At 43.9% G+C, this 26,322-nt stretch overlaps 1 protein-coding gene across 1 annotated transcript; it reads left to right on the top strand.

Annotated features, from left to right (window-relative positions):
• LOC147009440 (uncharacterized) lies at positions 1-24,430 on the top strand. The gene is made up of 4 exons (XM_085862010.1): positions 1-139; positions 8,220-8,414; positions 12,429-12,539; positions 21,961-24,430. The coding sequence occupies exons 2-4, from the start codon at positions 8,312-8,314 to the stop codon at positions 23,316-23,318; spliced, it is 1,572 nt and encodes a 523-aa protein (XP_085718136.1). The 5' UTR covers positions 1-139; positions 8,220-8,311; the 3' UTR covers positions 23,319-24,430.
• Positions 24,431-26,322: the final 1,892 nt, after the last annotated feature.

Genomic DNA, 26,322 nt, shown 5'->3' on the forward strand with positions numbered 1-26,322 from the left:
GAAGAAGAAGGAGCATAATAAGAAGAAGAAGAAGAAGAAGAAGAAGAGGAGGAGGAAGAAGAGTAGTAGTGCGTGGTTTAAGCGGGGATCCGTGTTCCCGGGACACGCTCAGTGAAAGAAACATTTTCCAAAGCGAGTTGTGAGTAGAAGTGTTGTGAAGGTTTTCGATGTTTCCATGGTTTACCTGTTGTTTTTTATTTATTCATTGCAGAGTTTCCCGCCCTCTGGGCGATGTTGTTCCCAGCATGAAGCACGTTTACATGGGCGGTTTATTGTATCGGCAACTGACGGCTCCACGTCGGCAAAAAACAAAAGATCACCATAACCCGAGTTCTGTGCATGAAGTAAAAAAAAACCATTTATACAGCTTATAATTCAAAACACCTCAGTGTATTGGAAAACGTGGGGACGGGAACACTGTTCTGTAAATGGTGGAGACTTCTAATATATCCTCTCAGTCTCAGACCTGGAGGTGGCGCCACACGATACACATTCACTCGAGAATTTACATCCCTCCCCACACCCAAGACCACCAGCAAAGATAAAAACACCTCCATACATTCATTGGGGTCATGCTGATCCTATGTACCAAGCTTGGATGGGATCAAAGAACTATGACTGCACTGTAGTCCCTAGAAGGAAGCCAGACATCAAACACACAAACACAGATATATTATGTACTGGTAAGTACTTACAAAAGCTACTTGATTTGAAGTTATAACCTTCACTTAAATGAGCAATTTACTGATTTCCAAACTTCCCGGATCATCAGCCGGGCACCGTTTTTCATCCAGGTTTTGATCCTTTCAGCCCAGAACCTCTCCAAACGGCGGATCCACGAACCCGGTCGCAGGTCCGCATCAGTGGATTACTCGACGTCAATACACCCACAACCCCAACGTTGGGTCCAGACAGTCAGCACAGCAATTCATCCGCAGCCTGATGGAGTACTGCTCTCCCCTCTGGGCTGGTGCTCCTGCCTCCTACCTTTCTCGGCTTCATGCTGTGGAAACCGAGGCATTTCGGATCATTGGCATTTCCCGCAATGAGGCTGAGTCTTTGGGCCTCTCATTCTCTCACCGCAGGCTGGTCAGTGGTCTTTCTGTCTTCGACCGTGTCCTCTCCAGCCTCCCCCCCTGCTCTCTCTGCGATTTATCCCCACCACATTTCCGCAGGGCGCTCAAGGTCCGCCAACAACCCCCTTCTGGTAAAACTACCAAAATCACGAATCACTGCACACCTTCACTCTTCCATTCCTCTTTTTTCCCACCTTTGGAATAAATTCCCTCACTCTATTCAATCCCATTCTTCCCTCCAGGCTTTCAAAGCAGCTGTTCACCACCACCTCTTATCATCCCCCATCCAAATCTTCGATATTTTCTACCCCCGATAATCCACCCAAGCCCACCTCCTTCAAATTCCCTGATTTCCTTCCTGAAAGTCCCTCTAATGTCCATCTTGTATTCCCCATGTTCCCCGCCCCATCCCTCTCCCTTCCACAGATCTCCTAATGTCTCTGTTCCCCCACTGTTTTGTCCTTCCCTCTCCCACCCCTCTTCTCTCATGCCCCCCTTTCTTTGCGTTGTGTATTAGCTCTCACACGAGCCTCAACAAGGTATACAAAAAAAAAAAATATATATATATATATATACATACATATATGCAATATCCTTATTCAAACTTCTTTAATTATTACTTTTATTGAAAGTATCACTACATTTGAATAACTTTAATCATACACCACTTTATCTACACTGATAAAAGGGTGCGTGCGTGCGAGTGAGTGTGTCTCCTCCATAACTCCAAAACCATAAAACCTAGTAGCCTGAAACTTTGCATGCACACTACGAAAGCTCCAAGGAAGTGCAAGAGGGAAAAATTGGGTGTTTGGGTTAATCAAAACAACCCCTTTTGAAGATAATTAACGGCCTTATTTAATTATATCCTTCATCAGACGATCCTCAAACACCTCGCTCTCTGGGGTCTTAAGGTGTTGCGAGTGTTAAAGCGTTAAGGCTCCATCACCCTGAGCGAGTAGTTCGTGCTCCGTCACCCTGAGTGAGTGGTTCGTGCTCCGTCTGAACTAGTGGTACGTGCTCCATCATTCTGAGAGAGTGGTTCGTGCTCCGTTACCCTGAGTGAGTGGTTCGTGCTCCGTCTGAACTAGTGGTACGTGCTCCATCATTCTGAGAGAGTTGTGAAATAACACCCGATTTCTGAACCGTTTTCCACATTAACGTGTTTTCTCAATTACCGAGCCAATTTTTTTTTTCCACCCATCACACGCAGTTGTTTATAAAGAATAATATTTGTGAACGTATCCCTGAAATGTCTAAAAATGCAACGTTGTTTTTTGGTGAAAGCGACTCAAGGTTTTTGGGTTGTACACTAGTATGTACTGTTGTCGGTAATCATAATGACTCCAACCGACACAAGGTAAGCACTATGTTGTGAAGGCCTTCTTGGTTGCTTTACGCAGCACTTTCGGCTAGAGGAACATCTTCTTCTTCTTCTTTCTGCTTGCTCCCGTTAGGGGTCGCCACAGCGGATCAACCGTCTCCATTTCGCTCTAGCCTCCACATCTTCCATTGACACTCCAACCACCCGCATGTCCGCCCTCACCGTATTCATGAACCTCTTCTTAGGCCTTCCTCTTCTCCTCCTGCCTGGCAGCTCCATCTTCAACATCCTTCTCCCGATATACTCCACTTCCCTCCTGGGCACATGTCCAAACCATCTCAATCTCGCCTCTCTCACTTTGTCTCCAAACCGTCCTACCTGCGCTGTCCCTCTAATATACTCATTCCTTATCCTGTCCATCCTCGTCACTCCCAACGAGAATCGCAGCATCTTTAACTCTGCCACCTCCAGCTCCACTTCCTGTCTTTTTTGTTAGTGCCACCGCCTCCAAACCATACAACATAGCTGGTCTCACTACCGTCTTATATACTTTCCCCTTCACTCTTGCAGCTACCCTTCTCTCGCAAATCACTCCTGCAACTCTTCTCCACCCACTCCATCCTGCCTGCACTCTCTTTTTCACTTCTCTCCCACATTCTCTGTTACTTTGGACAGTTGATCCCAAGTATTTAAACCAATCCAGCTTCCCCACCTCAACTCCTTGCAACCGCACCATACCACCACCCTCCCTCTCATTTACGCACATGTACTCCGTCTTACTCCGACTGACTATCATTCCCCTTCTCTCCAGTGCGTACCTCCACCTCTCGAGGCTCGCCTCAGCCTGCTCCCTACTCTCCCTACAGATCATGATGTCATCCGCGAACATCATAGTCCATGGGGACTCCAGTCTGATCTCGTCCGTCAACCTGTCCATCACCATTGCAAACAGGAAAGGGCTCAGAGTCGATCCTTGGTGCAATCCCACTTGTACCTTAAACCGGTCCGTCATTCCTACCGCACACCTCACCACTGTCACACTGTCCTCATACATATCCTACACGATCCTCACATACTTCTCCGCCACTCCCGACTTCCTCATACAGTACCACAACTCCTCTCTTGGCACCCTATCATAAGCTTTCTCTAAATCCACAAACACACAATATAACTCCTTCTGGCCTTCCCTATACTTCTCCATCAACATTCTCAAAGCAAACATTGCATCAGTGGTGCTCTTTCCTCGCATAAACCCATATTGCTGCTCACAGATCGTCACCTCTCCTCTCAACCGAGCTTCCACTACTCTTTCCCACAACTTCATGGTGTGGCTTAGAGGAACATAGGGGGTGTTAATTTATTTGTATGATCCTAGTCAGCTTGGGATCATAGTATCCTGAGTTCAAATCACGCTCCTATTGAATTAATACCAGGTGGGGTTGACTGCCTGCCATCCTTCCGAGGTCAGCAAAATTAGTGCCACCAGCTTGCTGCTATCCTGTGTCAGAGTGGAGACCTGTCCAGAATTTTGCCCAATAGCCCAGGAGACTGCTTAGGCAGCACCAACGCTCTTCACAAAGTATGGTCCCAATGGATGGATGGATCCGAGCCACCTGGGTTGAGTTGATTATGTGAGAGCTGATTGGCTATTCCCTCCATTCATAGATGAGAGATGTGGGTGGGTCTCTCTATCTCTATCTCTATTTCTGAGAGTTTGCTTATTTATCCATCTTATCAACCCCCTGCATCTTCCTCAACCTCTCATGACCCACATCTGTTGTTAGTTCGTCTCCGTCTATCTTGTCCCTCGATCCTGCTCTTAGTGTTTCTTCCCTCTTTCTGCTGTTCTTGTTGTTATGTTGCATCCCGGTCCATTCCGTGTTCTCTCTCTTCCACCAGCCTTGACGTTGTCTGCAAAATAATGAATACATGTTTTTGAAATTCCATGATGGAGTTACTGGTGGTTTCTTGTGGAGCCTGTGGCTGCTGGGTGCATCATTTTTTTTTTCTGGGGGTGCAGCTGTGCCACTGACGCATTTCCCGCTGTTACCACTGAACTGATACTCATTTCGCCGACCTCAGAAGGATTACAAGCTGAGTCAACCCCACCTGTTCTTAATTCAATGGTCTACAGGGGCTCAAACTCAAGACCCTGAGATGATAAGCCAGCTACCCCAACCGTTAAGGTCAACACACCAGGCTCAGGTAGTTACTGATGAGGAAGACACGGTGTCTGAGAGTGTGGGTATGTCAAGAAGGTGTTGGAATCCATGTTTCTGGGTTTAAACTTGAACTTCGGAGCTGCCCATTGCAAAGGGATGCCAGCAGTTTCCGAGGTCAAATGCCCTGGACAAAAATGATAGTGATGGCGAGGTTGCTCTGGTGGATACTGTCACAAAAACAGCTTTGCCCTGCGTGGTCTCCGTTGCAGTGAAAAGACATGCCACAGCGGCAGGGAAAGTTAACATTTCCAGTCGCCCGGTTAGCTGTGCACTCATTTTAGCGATGATGCTGTTTCACAGTTATAATTCCTTCAGTGCATGATTAAAGCCGTATCACTTTCTTGTGAATACTCACACCATCTACCTTAGATTGCAATGATCTATAAATCAGATGCAATGCCATCTCTCCTCCTCTTCCTTGTGCCATGGCTGAATCTCTTCTTCTCCAGTTCTCCAAACACCTCTTTTGTCCTCCACTGTAGCTCCATGCAGCCAAGGTGGTAAAGCCAACGTACATGTGTTCTTTCCATTGATGGTACTTTGTTACTCCGAGGATAGCCCTAATACAACGATTATGGAAAGGTTTCACGTGCCTCACATCTTCTGCTTTGATGGTCCATGTCTGAACACCATAAAGCAAAAGTGTTAAGACCAGAGCATGATCCACTGCCCGCTTGGTTGCTTTGGACAGATTGCTACTCTGAAAAATGGGCTTTTTCAAGCCTCCAAAGGCTCGTGCAGATTGAGCAATGTGGCGCAACACTTCCTTTCTCAGCTCACCACCATGTGTGATGTTGCTTCCAAGGTATCTGAAATCCTCAGTCTATTTCTATTGAGTCACCTTCATTGCCGTGCTTGTGTGACATCATCACCTACTGTATGTATGTTGTCCTACAACAAACCCTTGGTTACACAGGTGTATGAAGAAGGTATTGGGATCTGACAATCCTTCTCATTTGTCTGAAGCTCAACATTTCGGATTTGGGGATTTGACGATTCTTTCTCTTTCCTGTGCAAATATATTCATTGAAGTAACAAAGAAACTTAACTTTCCTTCAATGTTGAAACTATCCAATGCATAAAAAATGGTTTTCCTTTAAATATTTAATACAGGTGACCCAGTACTACTTGCTAGTGTGATGAACTTGAAGTGAATTCCCATGGACATGTTACATGTGAATGTTGTGGTGCCATTTTTTTTTTAACTTAATTCTTTATTTTGTCTACAATGTCGAGGCTCGGATGAGAGCAAACACAAAACTTACAACAAGGGGAGCAGGAGATAAGAGGTGTGGGAGAGAGGACAAAACAGTGGGAAACAGAGACATTAGATCTGTGAATGGGAGAGGTATGGGGTGGGGTACACAGGGTAAACAAGATGGATATAAAAGGGACTTTCAGGTCCTTACATGACAGGGAATTTCAGGAAGGAAAGTAGGGAATTTGAAGGAGGTGCATTTTAGGTGGATTAACGGTGGTAGAAAAGATCGTAGTTTTGGATGAGGGAAGATAGGTGGTGGTGAACAGCTCTTTTGAGGACATGGAGGGAAGAGTGGGATTGAAGAGTGTGGGAGTTTGTTCCAAAGGTGGGGGAAAAGAGGAATGAAAGAGTGAAGGTGAGCTTACCAGAATGGGGTTGGGGTTGCTGGCGGACCTTCAGCGCTTGTGGAAATATGGGGGGGGTGGCATATAGGTGACAGAGTAGGTAGGGAGGGGTGGGTGGCGAGACCGGAGAGGAGATGGTGAAAGACAGAAAGACCACCGACCTGCCTGGGGTGAGGGATTGAGAAATCCAAAGACTCAGCCTCATCACGGGAGATACCAATGATCCTAAATGCATTGGTTTCCACAGCATGAAGCCAAGAAAGGTGAGAGTCTGGAGCAACAGCCCAGATGGGGAAGCAGTACTCCATCAGGATGTGGACAAAAGCTTTGCATGTGGTCAGTTGTGCCAAGGAAGGACTTTGCACACCGGAGGATTCCCAGTTGGCGACTGGCTTTGGAAGCCAGCTTTGAAATGTGGCTTTCCCAGGAAAGATCATGGCAGATAGTGAGACCTTGAAGCTTGAATGAAAGGAGTTCTTCAAGAGGATTGTTGAGAAAGTAGATGAGGAAGGGGTTGGGGGGGGGGGGTTCTAGACGGTCCTTTCAGAGAGACAAAGTGAGAGTGTGAGATTTGTCAGGATTGAAAGACATGTTCCACCTGTTGGACCAATTTGTGATTTTATCCAGAACTGCAGAGGGCGATGAGGCTGCTGCTTGCCGGTCTGAGGGATGATAGATGGTACAGCAGAGAGTGGAGTGATCAGCAAAGAGATAAACAGGATTTTCCAGAGAGACTGAGAGATCATGGATGAAAACCAGAAAAAGAACAGGGCCAAGAACGCTGCCTTGAGGAACTCCAGCCTGGACAGGAAAAGGGGATGAGAGAACTCCATTAAGGGCCACATATTGGCTGCGACAGGATAGGAAGTCTACGAGCCATGAGTGGAGATGGGCTTGGATACCATTGGAAGAGTTTGGTGAGCAGGGCAGAGTGCCAGACCATAATATGTCGAGGGAGATGGCTCTGATTTCATGTCTGGCATTGAGAATTTCCATCCATTGTAGGGAGAGCAGAAGCAGCATATCCAGGGTTGAGTGACCTGGTCTGAATCCAAATTGATGATCAGAAATCAAGCCATTGGAGAAGAGGAAGGATTTGATGTCTGAAGCGATGATGGATTCCATTACCCTGCTGATGATTGAGAGAAGTCTGATTGGTCTGTCGTTGCAGGGATGTGTTTTAGCACCCTTTTTGTGCAGAGCGGTAATGTTTGCTGATTTCAAAGGAGAAGGCAGATGACCTTGAGCAAATGAGAGGGTGAATAGAACAGAGAGAGGGCGAGCAAGAGCAGAGCTGGTTTTTAGGACACTTGGGCTGATGCCGTCTGGACTGGTTGCAGAATCTGAGTCGAGGTTTGACAGCAAGCTCTCTACCTTATCAGGAGAGAAGGTCACATAGTCCAGGAACAGCTGGGTTCTTAAAAGTGGGTTCCTTTGCCGATTTATTTCCTGAAAGTTAGTGATGTGGGGAAACTGTCTCCATATTAGCAATATGTGCTGCGTGGATTACATCTGAGCACAAATGCTCCACACACATCACCGATGCTTGTGTGTAAGGCCTTCTCACCATTGAATGTCTTCATTCTAAAATTGCTGAAGAGGCTCGGATTTTATATCAATATCTAAACGTTGGTGTGTTGTTTATGTGGCCAAATCAAAATTTACAATCACATGTAATTCATTTATAGTATTTTGTCTGCAATATGTACAATTTATATGTTGGGGTTATCAAAGGATGCGTGCGTGTGCGTGTGTGTGTGTGTGTGTGTGTGTGTGTGTGTGTGTGTGTGTGTGTGTGTGTGTGTGTGTGTGTGTGTGTGTGTGTGTGTGTGTGTGTGTGTGTGTGTGTGTGTTTAAGGTACTGTAACTGATTTGGGAAGAGGATAAGATCTCAAGTACAGAGGTAGTTCATACGTAGGTACTGTGTGGGATCAACAAACTCAGGATGAAGCAAACATCAGGAAGAGTGGTATGTTTCCTGCCTCTTTTAAGGTTCACCCACCACGTACGCTCAAGTTGGCTGTTGGAAGGATTCCTGTCGTGTGCAGCCGGAATCGGAAAAGCTAACTGTGCTCGGGTGTGGAATGAAGGTTGAGGAGCTGAAAGGATCTTCTGAGATTCTGCAGATAAAAATAGAGGATGTGAACTCCTTTGGTCTGGAAGAGGAGCAAAGCAACCAGTTAAATGGTGAGTTGTATGATCTTCATCACTTCTGATGGGATCTGTGATTGTTTTGTTGGCTTACTGGTTGGGGTGGCGGGCTTGGGATCCTCGGGTTCAGAGTTCAAATCCCGCTCTACGTTGAATTCACACCAGGTAGGGTTGTGACTCTGTCATCTTTCCGAGGTTGGCAAAATGAGTTCCAGCTTTTTGAAATGACTAAGCCGTTCGAGTATCCGACGCTGATTGGTAACCCATCCAGGATTGTGCCCAATAGCTCAGGAGACTGCTTCGGCAGCACCAATGCTCTGTGCAGAGTATGCTACCAATTTTTCAAATTTCTTATATCCATTGCAGAGTCTCGTGGAAGACCAACAGCAGAATGAAAGAGAATAAAATGGAAAGGGGGAAACAACAACAGCAGATGAGAAGTGGGAGAGAGAGAGAGGAAGGGTAGGGGAGAAGGACACATGGGGGTAAATAAGCTACACACAAGTTGATTGAAACACAAGAAGAAGTTGAAGAGGAAGGGAAAAGTGGGGATGAAACAGAAATTTAACAAATCAACGAATAAAAGTCAAGGTTGGATGGGAAATGATTTGAGATGGTGCTGAACAGCTGTCTTGAAGACCCAGAGAGAAGAATGACATTGAACAGAATGTGGAAGTTCTTTCCGCAGACCATTAAATTAAATGAGAAAATAAAGAATGGAGGTGAGCAGCGATTTTGGATTTTGGGAGTTCCATGAGAAGAGGGTTGCTGGTGTACGTGTTCCTTGCAGAAAGCTCTGGTGGAGTGACAAGGCATGGAAAGAGCAGACCAGAAAAGAGAAAGGACAAGAAAGAGACACTTCCAACCTGTCTGGAATGTGATCGTGATAGACCCATTGACTCGGCTTGATCGTGAGAGAGTCCAATTACCTTGAGGCCTAAGTTTCCATGGCATCAAGCCGAGCAAGATACGAGGCAGGGGTTCCAGGCCATAGGGGAGAACAGTATTCCATCAAGCTACCGTTGAAGGACTTATTGCTGGATAACATTTCAGCTTTGCTAAGGATGGACTTTGCACAATGGAGGATGCCCATGCTGGCTTTGGAGGCCAACTCAGGTTTTTGGGGTTCCTTCTGATGACTCCAATGCAGTATTTGGTCTTCCATTTGATTTTGTTTGTACCATATCCTAATGCTTTATGGACTGTGGTTCCCTGCTGATGGACCTCTGGGAGCTTGTACCTTTTACTGTGTTTTAGTCTGCGGAGTAACTGCTGAAATCTATCTCTCTGGGTTCTTCCCAACATATTTATTCTTTGTTCCTTTCACACTTCTTTCTACTTCTTCACATTTGTCTTTATTCGTTATAATTCCTGTCTTTTCTTTTCTTTTATCTCTTTTACTCGGTATTTCTCTTTTTCTTTATCTATCTGTCTAAGGAAAAGTGAATTATTGCAGAAATTTTTCTGTAAAGCTCACTTGGGTGCACCTGGATGGGTTTGAGGGTGATGGAGTAGTGGCTGAAACCCAAACCCTATCCAGGTTACTCCTGATGACTTCCTCTTTGCTCTTTGCTTATTCAGGTTCCTTCTGATTATTCCAATGTGGTATTTGGTGTTCCTTTTGATAAAAAATGTGGTTTCCCCCCAGAAAGGTCATGGCTGATAGTGAGACCCAAAGTTTCAGGAATTGAACTTCTTCATGAGGATTGTGACAAAAGGAGATGGTTCTAGGTTTTGCCAGATGGTCCTTTCGGACAGAGAGAGTAAGATTGTGAGATTTGTCAGAATTGAAAGACATATTCCAAGTGTTTGAGCAGCTTGTGATTCTATCAAGGTCTGAAGAGAGTGAGGAGCTTGCTGCCAGTCTCTCTGAAGAATGAGGGATATCATGGCAGAAGGTGGAGTCATCACCTAAAAGAGAAAGAGGATTTTCCAGAGAGTCAGAGAGATTGTTGATAAAGAATTGGACTGGGCCCAGCACACTGCCTTGAGGCAATATTGCTTTGAGAGGGAGAGGAAATCAAAGGATTCCATTGCGAAGAATGCATTTGCTACATGAGCAGAGTAAGTCAGGAAGCCATGTGTTAAGCGTGAAGGTGGCTTTGGATGCCATAGGCAGATAGTTTGGAGAGCAAAGAGGAGTGCCACACTGAATATAAAGCTTGAGATATGTCTCAAGACATGGCCCCGATCTTATATATGACATTGAGGTCCTCATCCATTGTTGGGAGAACAGAAGCAGCATGTTCATGATAGAGTTGATCGGGTCTGAATCTTAACTTTCAAATGAGTTGCTGTGTGTTTTAAGCCGTGGGTCCTTCCTCAGTTGTAAGACAATTCCCTTCATAAGGCCAATTCCGCACACTGAAATGGCCAGTGGTAAGATTGGTAAAATCATCGTATCATGGTGGATTATTCACTCATACGCATTCGCCTCCCCTCAGCATCTTGGGAGATAATTTTTCTCCAGCGGTCTCGTGTCGTCAGTTTGGGAATACGAGTCCATTACAATTCACAGATATTGAAAGCCAATTGAAATCTCTCACCTGTCATCGTAGGAAACAAGCAATTGGCTCTCATCTCGTATATTATCCCCAGCTGCGACGAGGATGATCGGTAGTCAACACTAGTTCCTTCAAGTCAAAGAAGCCCGAATAACTTGCCTGTCAACTCTCGTGCATTTTTCGTGAGACTCACGCTTTTTCAACTCGGGTCAGGCTCTCACATCCAACTCATGAAATCTCACGCTTTAATTCTTTTTCAGAAACGATATTTCTTTTTAACAGTCATTAGATGGATGCCGAGTCAAAACAGCTGAGTTTCCAAGCAATAAAAAAACGCTGTCACTGTTCCATACAGTTCAGCACGCGCCATTTCATTGTCATTCTCGTGAGCAATCATGGGTGAAAGTGTCTCTGAATCTGATGGTCTTTCAACATCAAAACAACAAAAGATTACGAAGCATTGTGGTGCCATGAAGTATGACACGAAGATCAATCCAGAATGGACAAAGAGATATTTCTGTGTTTCTTGTTTGATTCGACAAATAAGCTTGACTTCCTATGCACAGTTTGCAATTGATCAATCAATCAGCTTCAAACACCATGACTGCTTGATGTTGAAAGACACATCAAAACAATTGCACACAAGGACTTTGAAAAATATTAAGTCATTAAGATCCCCACTTGCAGCATTTGCAAGTCAAAACACCATTGGTGAAAAGCTAAGTATTATATATGTGTACATATAGAATTGGAACTAAATTTGTTTTTTAGGCGATACGAGTTGATGAAAAGACGGCGCACATTGATGAATTCACTGCATGCGAAAAACCACGATGGCAGTTTATACATGGGTCTATATTTTAACTCGGGCTAGGCGTCTCAAAGATATGTGTGCATACTTCTCAGATATCTTGCCGGTCCAGTCCTTCAATGCAATTACTCACCAACACATGATTTTTCCAAACCCATTTCTGAGCTTTTCTCCACTTGCTGACTCTTGATACTTTCCATTCCCCTCATTATGTGGTCATGTGGCTTGGCTTTGGTTAACTCATTCCATTCTCTGCATTTGTCAATCTGTTAATCTGTCACACTGTCATTTAGTTTTCCATGAGGGTTGACTCTGGAGACAAAAATAAACAACCAGTCACTTGTTGGATTGCAATTGTAGGTAATTTGCCAATCAATGCAACTTGGGGAGAAAACATTCTCTATTTTGGGTTCTCTACATTTTTCTTGCCTTCTCTATTTTATTGGTTGTGATTTTTGGATGTGGTGAAATTCCCACTGAAGTTGCGTTTGGGTGGGAAGCATCTCCTAACTTCGAGGCAGCTTGTACAAAACATAATGCTTTGACATCTCAATGTTTTGATACGACGCTAGTCCCGTGGGGAAGTGTTTTATTTTCTCTCTTCAAGGAAGACCTCAAATCATTGGTTTTGATGCAATATTTATTTAGCTATTTTAAAAGTATGGAATGTGACACAGGACTGCCTACGTATGTGGCACAAGACTGCCTTCATTTAATAAAAGTTACTTTTTCCAGATTTATTTGTGAAAGTGGAAGTGAAAACCGAGCACGACGTTGATGTCCACCTGGATCTATCAGAACCAAATGACTCTGAAGCTTCTTTCTTCAAGAGCCATCCCCATGAAGGTTTCTGTCAATGCCTCTACATTTTGATTTGGACATTTTAATGATTTGCTCTGGTGTTAAGAAAAAAACCCTACGTTTTGATTTCATTGCTTTAAGAAATAACCATAAGGATAAATCAATTTCTCAAACATCCATTATCCCTTTCATCAGTAGGTTAAATATTTTAACCAACAATAATGTACAGTACGTTGTTTTATCCTGTTATCCTCAATTTGTGCTTTTGGCAATTCTGAGTGAACTTTAATTGCCCACTTTTTATCGATGTATTTTACATGTTTATATGTGATCTTGGCTCATGTAAAAGTGAGGTGACTGAGAAAAAAAGGCAACAAAATGATAATAGGGCAGTGAGGCCACAATTGGACACAAGCAAGCAAGGAAGAAAGGAACAGGAAGAGGAGAGAGAAGAAGCGAGAAAACGGTGAGCTTATAATAACAGGGTCGGATGGGTTGTGGTTCATGTGTTGATAACATTGTGGAAGGGGAAGTGGATGGCATGAGATGGTGGTGAACTTTGAAGGTCTGGCGGAGAGTGCAATCAATCATATTCAGTCTTATGAAACCACCTTTTCTGAACACACGCACACCACACAGCCCAACTTCCTCACAAATACATGCCAATAATATGCCGACCAACAACAAACTTCGAACAGGAATCATTCCAGAAATGATGCACCATCACCTAACACAACAAGGAGGTTTGGAGGCAGAACAAAATGTATCGAAGAGAGGTTTTTGAATGGAATAATTGACCACCTACTATTGAACGAGGCCAAACTTGGAAATTGCAAAATGCAAAGAACCAAATTGTTCAGTGCCTGGGTAGACTAAAAGAAAGCTTTCAACAGTGTCCCACATTCATGCATGACAAAATGTATGCAAATATACAAAATCAAACCCCACACGAGAAAGCATCTCATAATGTCATCAACATTTCGTTCATGTCTCTGAAGTTCATCATAAATACAAATTATAAAATCTTGTAATCATGTGATAAAGTGGGGAGGATTTGTTCTCATATAAACTGTTTCTTCAGCACCTTCTCTTTCCATATAAAATTTACTCCCATATAAAACTTAAAAGTATTGATTTCTCTTAAGTTTTTAAAAACTCTTTTAATTAGAGTTTCAATTGTTGGTTTAACCATATCAATTGCATCAGCTATTGATGTTGGTTCTGGTTCTTTAAACCAAAAAGTTTTTTTTTATTTTTCTATGTCCTTTAAATGCTTCATCAGCATTTGTCAAGTATCTTAGCATCCCTCCTTCATGCTCCTTCTGTTTACATGATTGAAGGTGTTTATTATACCTGTGTTTCAACAAGTCCTTTAAGGTCAGGTCAGGTCAGGTATGGGAGCATGCGCCAGAGAAGCGCGTGGCTGCGTCCACTTTCCGCCGGTACTCCAGGGGCCTCCGTCTGGCCATCCCCCAGGCAGATGCCAGGCCCATCCCCATCTCCTTGAGATGCCGATTAACCTGCTGCAACCATGAGGCACATGGTCGGCCCATTGGCCTCCTCCGCTCACGAGATTCCCTCGCTGAGAGAATCTGGTGAGCAGGATCAGCATCAGGAAAATGAGCCACATGTCCATACAGCCGCAGGTGACACTCACGGACTATGCAGGTAAGAAATCTCATTTGAGTCTCTCTCAGCAACCGCTCATTGGACATAAAGTGCGACCAGCGATATCCAAGGATTCTCCGAAGAGACTTGGTACCAAAGGAATTAAGTCTCCGTCTCAGATCCCTGGTCAGAGTCCAAGTCTCACATCCATATAGCAAGACTGGAAGCAGCAAGGACCTGAACACTCGGACTTTCGCCCTCCCACACCTGGTACCGGCTGTGCCACACCCCATGATCCAGTGAATCCACGACTCCCCAGGCCCGACCCAGACATCTGCTGACCTCTGACTCACAGCCAGCAGAGACATGAATATCACTGCCAAGGTAAGTGAATCTCTCCACGACCTCAACATCCTCACCACAAACAGGCACAGACAGGACAGCAGCATCAAATATGTCATTGAAAGTCTGGATCTTAGTTTTGACCCAGGAAACCCATAATCCCAGTGGCTCCGACTCCTCATTCAGCACCTCGAGGACCCCAAAAGGATTTCTAAAGTCTCCGCAAAGATGACTGCATCATCTGCGAAATCGAGGTCAGAGATCTTGACATTCCCAAATGATGCACCACAGCTTGATCTCTCCGACATCCTGCCCAGAATCCATTCCATACAAGTGCGGAAAAGTGTGGGGGCCAGTACACTCCCCTGACGAACTCCAGTAACAACTGGAAATAAGTCAGAGATGGTACCACCACATCTCACAGCACTCTCAGTACCAGAGTATATTTCAGACATCAGATTGATCAGTTGTGGTGGCACCCCACGAAGACCAATAATCCTCCAGAGGGCATCCCAATTCACTGAATCAAACGCTTCGCAGAGATCAACAAAGGCTGCGAGCAGCCACTGCCGAAACTCTCGCCTGCGTTCGGTGAGGACCCGAAGAGCAAGGATACGGTCAATCATTGACCTCTTTGGTGTAAAGCTTGACCGCTCTGGACGCTGTTGCTTAAGCAGATGGTGGTGAACCCCATCAATAATTATCCGAGCAGAGAACTTGCCCGGAACTGAGAGCAGTGTCACCCCTCGGTAGTTGTTGCAGTCTTGGCAATCACCCTTCCTTTTCCAGAGAGGGACAACAAGGCCCTCTTCCAGTCAGTTGGGGTGATGCCTGTGTTCCAGGCAGAGCACAGATCTGCATGCAATGACACGAGTGCAGCATTTCCAGCCTTGAGAAGTTCAGCATAGATGCCACAGATCCCTTGAGCTTAACCCCATTTCAACCGGTTCACTGCAGCCTGTGTTTAAACAAACGAATGTGGACCACAGTTGATTGGAGGGTCAGCAACATAACACCCCTTACGCCCAACTCGACAGCTGGTGGATCAGCCTGGTACAACCGCCCAAAGTAACCGGGCCAGCGGGCCTTCACTTCGGACGCCTCTGTCGAGAGCCTCCCGCCCTCTGCTCTAACTACAGTACTCCGAAGGGTTGGCTTGGATGAACACAATGCGCAAATTCCGCTGTTAGCAGGATGAGAATCACTTGACCACAGGTGATGCTCTATCTCCTCACAGATTCCTCTCACATAGGCCTCCTTGTTCCCCCTTAGCGCACGTACAGTTTTACGCCTCAGCTCCCTGAACAGCTCTGCTCTGCCATTCAGCCTGGTCCTGCGACTCTGGTCAATGGTATCCAGTGTCCCTTGAGAGACAAAATTCTTCTTCACCCGATGTTGAGTTCCAAGACATCCACAGGAAACATCAAGGACGCGGTGGTCTTGAAGGCACTCCACAACTCTTTAGGATCTCCCAAAGCATCCAGACCCCCCCCCCAAATCTCCACTCAGCTTGTTCGCAAACTCCTCAGCTACCCTCTCATCCTTAAGCTTGCCAACATCCAGCCTAGGCTGGGATGGCACCATTCTCCTGGATTTAAGTTGCAACTTAAGAGTTGCTACAACAAGCCGATGGTCAGTATTGAGGAACTGAGCACTCCGGTAGCCCCTGCAGTTTCAGATCACCCTCCAGCGACAATCAACGAGCACATGGGCGCTGAAACCATGAACTGGCCACCCTAAGTCCATGACTTCTTGCAAAATCAAGGAACTTAGTGCTATTCACCTTCACAGTTCCAGACCCATGGGGACCAGCACATGTCTCATAACCATCCCTATCAGTTCTATTCGTTGCATTGAAATCCCCCAAGACTGGAAGTGGATCTCGCCTGGGGCACTGATCAACCACAGACTTGAGCGTGGCATAGATTGCATCCTTCACAGTGAGATCACTCGCCTCAGTCAGAGCATAAACAGAGACCAGGGTAATGACACCCAAGGAGTGACGAATCCTTAGTCTCATAATATGCTCGTTGATCGGTGTTACCTCAATTATCATTGGAGTCAGCTTATTGGACACAGCTACAGCAACTCCTTGGGCCTGGTAACCGTCAGAGCGATCAGACCAATAGTCGGTGTAACCACCCGTCATGATCTCGCCACAATCCGGTCTCCAAACTTCAGAGAGTGCTGCAATACCGATGTACAAACGCTTGAGCTCAGATCATAACAGAGACAGGTGATCATCCTCTCTTCGGGATCGAACATTCCAGGCACCCAACCGAAGAGACCGCCTCAGGTTAACCCACCTCAGCACCACTCCGACACACTCTCCCACAATTTGACCCAGGAATTTTACCCCATAGTTTCCCTCCTATCATCAAAGATTGGGGGTCTCAAAGGCTTTTCCCCAATCTCGTCATCCGGCGAGCTGCCCTACGAAGGGAAGCTGCTCAGGAGGTACTCCCACAGAGTGGGTTTTCAGATTTATTTATGCTTCGAGAATGTTTTGTGAAATGAAGAGTTTTACGGTGGCCGGAGTGCAAATCCTGCCACCAACCTCCTCATAAAAAAAGTAACCCAACTGCAGGAGGACGTCCGCAGACACAATTGGGCACTCTATATGGATGGCCGTTGGCTCACAAGGAGCTCCTCCGTCCTTTGACAGGTTTTGTTTTTAATCCTGCTGGGTGTCCATATCCAAACACCCTCCTCACCAGGAAACTCGGTGGGGGAGACGGTTTAGTCGTCAACAACCTGCCCATGAAACAGGTTAGTACAGGTTTACATGATACCTGTAGCAAGTCACAGATCCGATCTGGCCTGACCTGACAGTCCTTAAGCAAACATTGTAATGTAGTTTTTTTTCTTCTTGCTCTCTTGTAGATATTAGTTGAAACCGAGTGCCCTTTTAGTTTTGATAGTTTTGGTCTTCCACCATCTGTTGAAGTAATTAAAAATTTACAGAATGGTGTTTATGAAACATTTCAAGTCCAAGACTTCAATTCTAATTGTTGTGGTCAATTATGTTTGTACGTATTATTTTAGCTCAACAATAATTACGATTTTTATCATATTGTTTTTAATCCAATATAAATGGCTTTTGTTGGAAAAGATGGTTTTCCCTTTGGTGTATCCCAAGGGCTGGGTATTGATTTGTCAAATTATTATATAAAAGGGCAGGCTGAATGACAGAAATATAATACAACAAAAATATTAATATGAAAACTGCTTAGTAATTAATCAATTTTGTTGAAATTAGAAATGTATAAAATAAAGCTATGCAGATGCGAATAACTTGGTGAGATTCAATTATTTATCACTATATATATATATATATATATATATATATATATATATATATATATATATATATATATATATATATATATATATATATATATATATATATATATATATATATATATATATATATAATTGAATAAAACAGCTATTTGTTCCAAAGATACATAAATGTTGGTTTCATCTCCAGGTCATACACAATTCAGTTTCAATTGAAATTAAATTTTATAAAGACAGGCGTATAGTTTTTATGAGAATTGAACCTTGGGGATACGACATAAATGATTTAGGTTTTAATTCATCATTTAAACAAAACCTACAAGACCTGAAATAATTTAATCAGTCTCGTAAAGAAGAATAATATCCACAAGGTGGAGATAATTAGATATGTGGAAGTACAATTAGCGATCAACAAATTAAATAATTTAATGAGGTTAAAATTAACAATGGCTTAACCGAAGTGTATGTGATGAAAACGCAAAGAACAGTGTTCGACTTAGTAACGGAATACAAACTGATTTAACAATAGGAAGATGGGGACGTATTACCTGTCATCATATTACTCTATCATATGTTTCTGAAATAAGAATGATGGTAATTTATTTCCTAAAGTGTAAAAAACAAAACAAAAAAAAACCGATACTAAAAAATATCTCTTATGTGAAAAGTAAAAATATTAGGGTTATACAAAAGGGGATATATTCAGTGTGTGGAACTAAAATTAGTCAATTAATCTCCAAACATAAATGTGGGGGAGATATATAACAGTTTTTTTTTATCACAAAGCAAATTTACAACAACTGAAATACCTGGAGAATTACATCTGCTGGCGTATTCTTTCTGTGGTCCCTGAACAAACTTGGATAAAGGATTAGATGAAGCTCACAATTCTAAACCTTGGAGCAAACCGATAAATAGGATTGATGAAGTGTTGATGAAGCATGATATTGATTATGACTAGCCAAAACCGCGCTCCGCGGTTATCATTATCATTATCATTATGTACCTTTATCATTATTATGACATCTTTATCATTGTGTATCATTATCATTATAAGCCTGGTGGTGGCTTTTTGGTTAAGGAGGCCAGCTTAAGATGTTATGGTCTTGAGTTTGAGCCCCTGTCGTGCCATGCGAAAATACCAGGTGGGTTCACTCAGCCTGTCATCCTTCTGAGGTAGGCAAAATGAGTACCAGCTTGCTGGGATGATTGAGCCATTAGAGTATCCTGCGTCGGAGTGGCGACCGATCCAGGATTGTGCCCAATAGCCCAGGAGACTGCTTCGGCAGCACCAACGCTCTGCACAAAGTACGGTCCCATTGGATGAATGGATATCGAGGAATCATCAGTGAGAGTGCAGGCAGAATCATCTTTGTTTTTCATTTGCATGTTGACTGCTTTTGACATTTGCACATGGTACATTCTTGGGAGCATGCAAACTGCTAATCCCTGACCAATCCAGCCTTTACTTATCAACTGAAGTTCGTAAACCTTGACAATGGGAGTCAGTGTATCTCCGCATATCTCTGCATGGGAGTCTGATCTCCGCATATCAATCAATCTCTGCATGGGAGTCAGTAGAGACTATGAAAGAGAAAGGAATTGATATCAAGCCAAAAAGATCAAATCTCGACAGAGACAGCATCTCACAGACCTTGACGATGCAGATGACATCGCCATAACAGCGACACTTTTGAAGGATGCTCAAGACCTTCTAATTTCTGTTGAGGATGCTTCAGCTAAGGTCGGTCTGTTTCAAAATGCCAAGAAAACAGAATACATGAAAGTAAATGAGGATGCTGATCATCTACTAATCTTCTTCAAGGATGGCTCACAACTAAATGAAGTCAAAGACTTTAAGTACTTAGGGTCTTATGTAGCTGACTCCAAGAAGGACTTCACATCACGCAAAGGTCAAGCCTGGAGTGCATGTAACAGCTGCAGCACATCTGGCAGTCTAACATTTCAAGATCTACCAAACTTGCATCCTTTAGAGCTTGCATAGAGAATATACTCTTATATGGATCAGAGACATGGACCATGAAGAAGGCCCTTCATGACCGGCTTGATGGCACATATACTCGGCTTCTTATGAAAGTTCAGAACATCAGCTGGCAAGAACACAGAACAAAAGCAGAGATGTACGGAGACATACCACCCATTTCTACCATTGTAGCTCGTTGCAGAACACATGTTGCTGGTCACTGTTTCCGCGCAAAAGACCAAATTATATCTGACGTGATCTGCTTGAGATTGCCTTGCCCAACCAGAGGAAGAAGGCCACTGAACTCCATCGACTGTGTAGCAAGGGATATCCAACATGACATAGCAGACATGCAGACACTGATGATGGACAAAGACTTATGGCGCGGCATTGTGAACTCTATCTCGGATGCGTCCACTGAGTAGTAGTAGCTTTTGACATTTGCACGTGGTACATGCTTAGGAGCATGCAAACCGCTAATCCCTTGCCAACTGATGTTCGTAAGCCTTGGCAATACAGTGCTTGCTTCAACCATTTCATTGGAGTGCTTGCTTGAGTGCTTAAACCACTTTGTGAGTGCTCTACCAGCTACTTGGATTGAAACATCTTTTTTTTGTCATTCCCTCTGCATCCCGGACCCGAGATTACGTCTCTTCCGTATTAAAGAGGTGGGGATTGATCACTGAGCTCGATAATATGGAGGAACGACCAGCCGATGACAGTGTTTCCTGATGATGCCATGTGTCCACCATATTGGGACTCACTACCGACCGAAAGTTCCACAGTAAACAATGTGGAAAAAAAAAATAATCAAAGATGAGCAGGTTTTTTAACCTCCGCCATCGAAGATGGATGGAGGTTATTGTTTTCACCCCTTTCTGTTTGTTTGTTTGTTTGTTTGTTTGTTTGTGAACAGTATTACGGAAAAACTCCTCGACGGATTTCGACGAAACTTGGTGGGGGGGGGGGGAGTTTAGGTCTGGTCCAAGGATCATGCCATTAGATTTTGGACTTGGTCCAAAATCCAATATGGCCGCTATGGCGGCCAATTTGATAAAATATTTGAATTTTTTTTTTTTGCATTTCTACATGTTTTAAGTGATTTCCAACCCCCCCCCCCCAAAAAAAAAATTTGTTAGAGAAAAAAAAATTTTGCAATTTTTTTGTCAACAAAATTTCGATTTTTCTTTGTTTTTGCATTTCTACATGTTATAAGTGATTTCCAACAAAAAAACATGCCAAAATTATAAATGCGGCTGATTTTGGAACTTCAGGTGGATATACCCACGTAAAATCAATTTCTGTCTCAAGGAATCTAGTTATGACGAATGAATTGAGTATGTAAAAGTTAAAAGTAAAAGGGAAAGTTGCAAACTATAACTCTGTGAGCACTGTTCACGTCAAATTGAATAAATAGGATATCAGGTTCACTTGAGTGACCTAGCAGTATTGGCGGCGGAGGTTTTGCACTCTACCGAGTGCTCCCCCTCTGGTTAATGTACTGTTTTTTTTTTTGTTTTTTTTTTAATAAGGCTTTTTAATGTTGTACTGAGTACCAAGGTGGCAGTCGGTGACCTCGGGGTTTTTTTGCAGTAAACCAGTGATCCAGTTATATTTAGATCCGTGGGTTAGCGTGATTGACGTGTCTGATCTGCCGAACATTTTGAACCAGAAGCATTCTCGACTTCAAGGTCGTTCTGAGAATTTTAAAAGAGAGCAGAAATGCAATTTATGAAAGAAATGCATACTTTAAAGTATTTTCAATTACTTAAAGGCTCCTTCGTTCACGTGGCAAATATGGAGCCTCACGGCTCAGAAAACGCCACAAAACTTGAATAGAAGAGGAAGATCCCTCCTTCTCCATTTTCAGCAAAGCGATTGAAGTATATACTTTAACACTGCTTCGGATATCATGTGCAATTAACTCTCCAGCTTACTTCAGCAATTTGCTTCATCTGCACTTGTAAAAGCTGTCAATTAACAGCTACAAACATGTATGTATGACTCATCACTCATTGAATTAATTTCCCTAAAGTATGAATATCATGGGAAAAAAACAGAACTTTTTCATTGCACTGTATCTTTACATCAATAATTTTTTTTTTGAACTTTTCTCCAATAGAACAAACACATCTGTATGGTACATGTTTGGGTACATTTGTCAGGATTATATTATGATTATTGAACAGAATCTGGATTTTTTTTTTTACAGGTCGGTTGATGTATTTACAGGTGGACCCATTGAATCGACAAGGGAGACTGCACCTACTTATATGAATGGCAAAGACACACACCCGCAGGACTCGCCAACTGAAACAAGCGAGAGGACTTTTTACAAACAAGATAAATGGAATAATGACATGTTTGCAGAGAATAATTTTCACAAGGCTCACAAAGGAAAGAAAGCTGAACATTCATACAAATGCCCAGTTTGTGGAAAATGTTTCAATCATTCTTCCACCCTTAGAAAACACGTGAGAATTCACAATGGAGAACGCCCATACAAATGCCCAGTTTGTGGAAAATCTTTTAATCAGTCATCCCACCTTAAAACGCACATGAGACTTCACAATGATGAACGCCCATACAAATGTACAGTTTGTGGAAAATCTTTTAATCGGTCATCCAACTTTAAATCACACATGGCAATTCACAATGGTGAACGCCCACACCAGTGTTTAAGTTGTGGAACATCTTTTAATTGGCCATCCACCCTTAAAACACACCTGATAAATCACAATGGAGAACGCCCATACAAATGCACAGTTTGTGGAAAATCTTTTAATCGGTCATCCAACCTTAAAGCACACATGATAATCCACAATGATGAACGCCCATACAAATGTACAAGTTGTGGAAAATCTTTTAATTGGCCATCCAACCTTAAAAACCACATGATAATTCACAATGGAGAACGCCCATACAAATGTACAGTTTGTGGAAAATCTTTCAATCAGTCATTTCACCTAAAATCACACATGACAAATCACAATGGTGGACGCCCATACAAATGCACAGTTTGTGACAAATCTTTTAATCGGTCATCCACCCTTAAATCACACGTGACAATTCACAATGGTGAACGCCCATACAAATGCACAGTTTGTGGGAAATCTTTCAATCAGTCATCCAACCTTAATATGCACATGACAATTCACAATCGTGAGCACCCATCCAAATGCACAGTTTGTGGAAAATCTTTCAATCAGTCATCCAATCTTAAAAGGCACATGATAATTCACAATGGAAAAAACCCATACAAATGTATAGTTTGTGGAAAATCTTTCAATCAGTCATCCAACCTTAAAAGGCACATGATAATTCACATTGGAAAAAGCCCGTACAAATGCACCGTTTGTAGAGAATCTTTTAATCAGTCATCCAACCTTAAAAGGCACATGATAATTCACAATGGAAAAAGCCCACACAAATGCACCGTTTGTGGAAAATCTTTTTTTCAGACATCCAACCTCAAAAGGCACATGAGAATTCACAATGTCGAAGGCCCACACAAATGCCAAATTTGTGGAAAATCTCATAATCTGTCATCCACCCTTAAAACGCACATGACAATACACAATATAGAATGACCGTACAAATGCAGGGTTTGTCGAGAATCTTTTAATTGGTCATGAAACTTGAAAAAGTATGTGGAAATTCATAATGGAAAACAAGGTTACCAAGAGAAGAGAATGTCCATCGATATGCAAAATATGTGAAAAATCCTTCATTAAATCACGTGAACTCATGAAATACTTTTTTTATACATAGTCAAGGCTCGTGGAAGAGCTAGTATTTGTACATTTGTAGTATCAGGATGCAACAGGACAAGAGGACCAGTCAAGAGAGGGGGGAAACACCAAAAGTAGAAGGCCACCATCGAGGCAGAGTAGGACAAACAATGGATGTGGGAAGGAATGAGAGGCAAGAGAGGATGTATAGTGTGGACAAGATAAATACAGGAGACATCTCAGGAGGGAAAACTGGAAATTTGTAAGGAGGAGGGATTGGATAAAGCTGATTTTCCAGTCAGAGCCAGTCATTTATGAAGATCAGGAAGAGGACTGAGCCCAGCATACAATTTGTAGAAAATCTTTCAATTGGTCATCCCGCATGAAAAGTCACAAGATTATTCACTTGAGAAGCCTGGTGTTGGCTTAGTGGTTAGGGTGGCGGCTTGGGATCCTAGGGTCCTAAGTTCAAGCCCCGTTGGCCGCTGAATGAATACACCAGGAGGTTGACTCAGCCTGTCATCCTTCCGGGGTCGGCAAAATGAGTACCAGTGTACTGGTAAGGGGGACACTGCATCAGCGGCATAGCCGCGTCCCAACCAATGATACAACCAGCAGCCACAGGCTGCATTCGATAGAGAGAGATTCACTTGAGAAGTGACACGAAACAATGCCCATACCGATGCGCAACTTGCGAAAAAAAAAATCTTTCACTCAATCATGTCGCCTTAAAACACACTTGTGCATTACCGGTGGGGTGGATGCATCAACTCCCCCCCTCCCCCCACCTCAGATAGTGAAACACACACACGCGGCCAATGACATTTTTACTGTGAATATTTTTTAATGGTGTAAACAAACTTTGATACATCACGTGTGATGAAGGTTGTGGTCGTTTCATCAAAATTGTTTGTGTAGATTCAGAGAGGAAATAAAGTACATATTATGGGGGGCAACCCCCAGTAAACCTCCTCAGACTCCAATCATTTTAATGTCATGAGCAAACTTTGGTACATCATGGGTGATGAAGGTTGAAGTAAAGTTTCTTTGGAATTGTGTGTGTAGTTTCTGAGTGGAAAGAAAATACCTATTTGGGGGGGCAACCCCCCCCCCCACCCCCCGTAAACACCCTTATACCCCGATGTTTTTAATTTTTTTTTGATGTGAACAAAGTTTAGTACATCACTGGTGATAAAGATGGTTGGCAAGTTTCATTAAAATTGTGTGTGTAGTTTCAGAGAAGAAATCAAATACATATTTTCGGTGGCATCCCCCCTTGCACTTCTTTAGACTTTAGATATATATATATATATATATATATATATATATATATATATATATATATATATATATAGTTTTATATATATATATATATATATATATATATTGTTACGAATTCCGCCCGCCCGGCGTGCGATCGGCCATGTAACTCAAATCGCGACGCGTCGCCCACCGGAACTGACAATTCAGTCGTGACCCTCTTGGAACTACTGCCAAGGAGCTAGCCACGGGTGGGGGTTTACCCTCACCACAACCCAGTCTGCATTCTACCCGCGCGAAATAGGGTGAATCGCCAAATGTCGATATACTTAAGTACCCGCGCGGGTAGGGTTCCGAGGAGTTGTACCACGCCGCAGGTCCACTCCGGACACGAACCGCTGAAGCGGCTCGTTCCGTGCTGCAGGGATAACCGAGCGGAGTTATCGTCTACCTCGACGGTTCAGATTATTTATTGGGTATCTACACCCACTACCAATCCCTTATGTAATGCAAGATGGAACTTTCAAACGAAGGAAAGGACGCAACGAAACGGGAAAACAGTTCAACAAGCAAGCACTTTTATTTCACACTCAGACAAGCACGTATTTACAGTTATACAATAAGAATGCACACATAACAGTCAAAACAATAAAAGCAACTCAGAGCTACTACCGAATAAAGCAATGTACAAGCACTTATTCAGGTTTACTTAAAAGACTGGCGCCACACACACACATTTACAGCAAAAGCAAAGAAAATACAAGCCACCCTCACAGGCAAGGAGGCAGACAGGTCCGTGGATCAAATGAACATGGGACCTGGGTGATCGGCCAGGTCCACGAGACTGAAGGGGTCTTACCCGTGCCCTCGTGGCGAGATGGCAGGCTAGCTGCAATGTCCGCGTAACGCGCCTGACTCCGTGCCCCTGGTATGGTCGGTGAGCTTCTTTAGCGTGCGTTGCGCAGGCATGTGTTGGTCGGTCGACACCACGGTTGGGTTGGGGAACGGACGGGGCTACCGGCGCTATCTCAGCACGGATGGGGGGGGGATTGTTGATGCTTGGGGTCGGGAGAGGGGAATGGCGGACGCTTCGTCCTGCTAGCGGGGTCTCGGGACCGCAACGACTCTGGCGAACTCTCACCCCTGGGTCCTCTTCCGCGTCCCTGCTTAGCTCCGCGACTCGTCCCTCGACCCGGCAACGACAAACTCCACGATGACCTTCGTCTTGACTCGACCAGCCCAGCCAGCACAGCACTGCACAGCTCAGCACAACCCAACACACACCCCAACTCTACTCGACGCAAATCGCCTTGTGCTCGCGTCTTTATAGACCGGAGGAGGAGCGTGTATGCTAATTCGCGGATCAAAACACGCTTGGAGGCGGGGCCACGCCACACGACATTCAGCCATTGGTCGGGCAAAAAGGGGCGTGAGCCTTTCTTGATCCGAATTCCTTCCTAAAAGGAGTCCACTTGCATCGCGCTTGGGGCGGGGCCACACCACCCGACGTTTAGCCATTGGTCGGGCAAAAAGGGGCGTGAGCCTCTCCTGATCCGATTTTCCTCTTGCAAAGGCATCCATTTGTACTCGCGGCTCGACGCGT

Source organism: Eptatretus burgeri, chromosome 17, assembly GCF_056783735.1.
Source record: "Eptatretus burgeri isolate ZD-2024b chromosome 17, Ebu_testis_v1, whole genome shotgun sequence".
In the NCBI taxonomy this organism is placed as follows: domain Eukaryota; kingdom Metazoa; phylum Chordata; class Myxini; order Myxiniformes; family Myxinidae; genus Eptatretus; species Eptatretus burgeri.

What these genes read in the sequence shown, in the direction of transcription:
- LOC147009440 (XM_085862010.1), top strand. Translation starts at nt 8,312, where the DNA reads ATGAAGGTTGAGGAGCTGAAAGGATCTTCTGAGATTCTGCAGATAAAA. An exon ending in GCAAAGCAACCAGTTAAATG is followed by an intron (nt 8,415 to 12,428) that starts GTGAGTTGTATG and finishes TACTTTTTCCAG; the next exon opens with ATTTATTTGTGAAAGTGGAA. An exon ending in CAAGAGCCATCCCCATGAAG is followed by an intron (nt 12,540 to 21,960) that starts GTTTCTGTCAAT and finishes ATGTATTTACAG; the next exon opens with GTGGACCCATTGAATCGACA.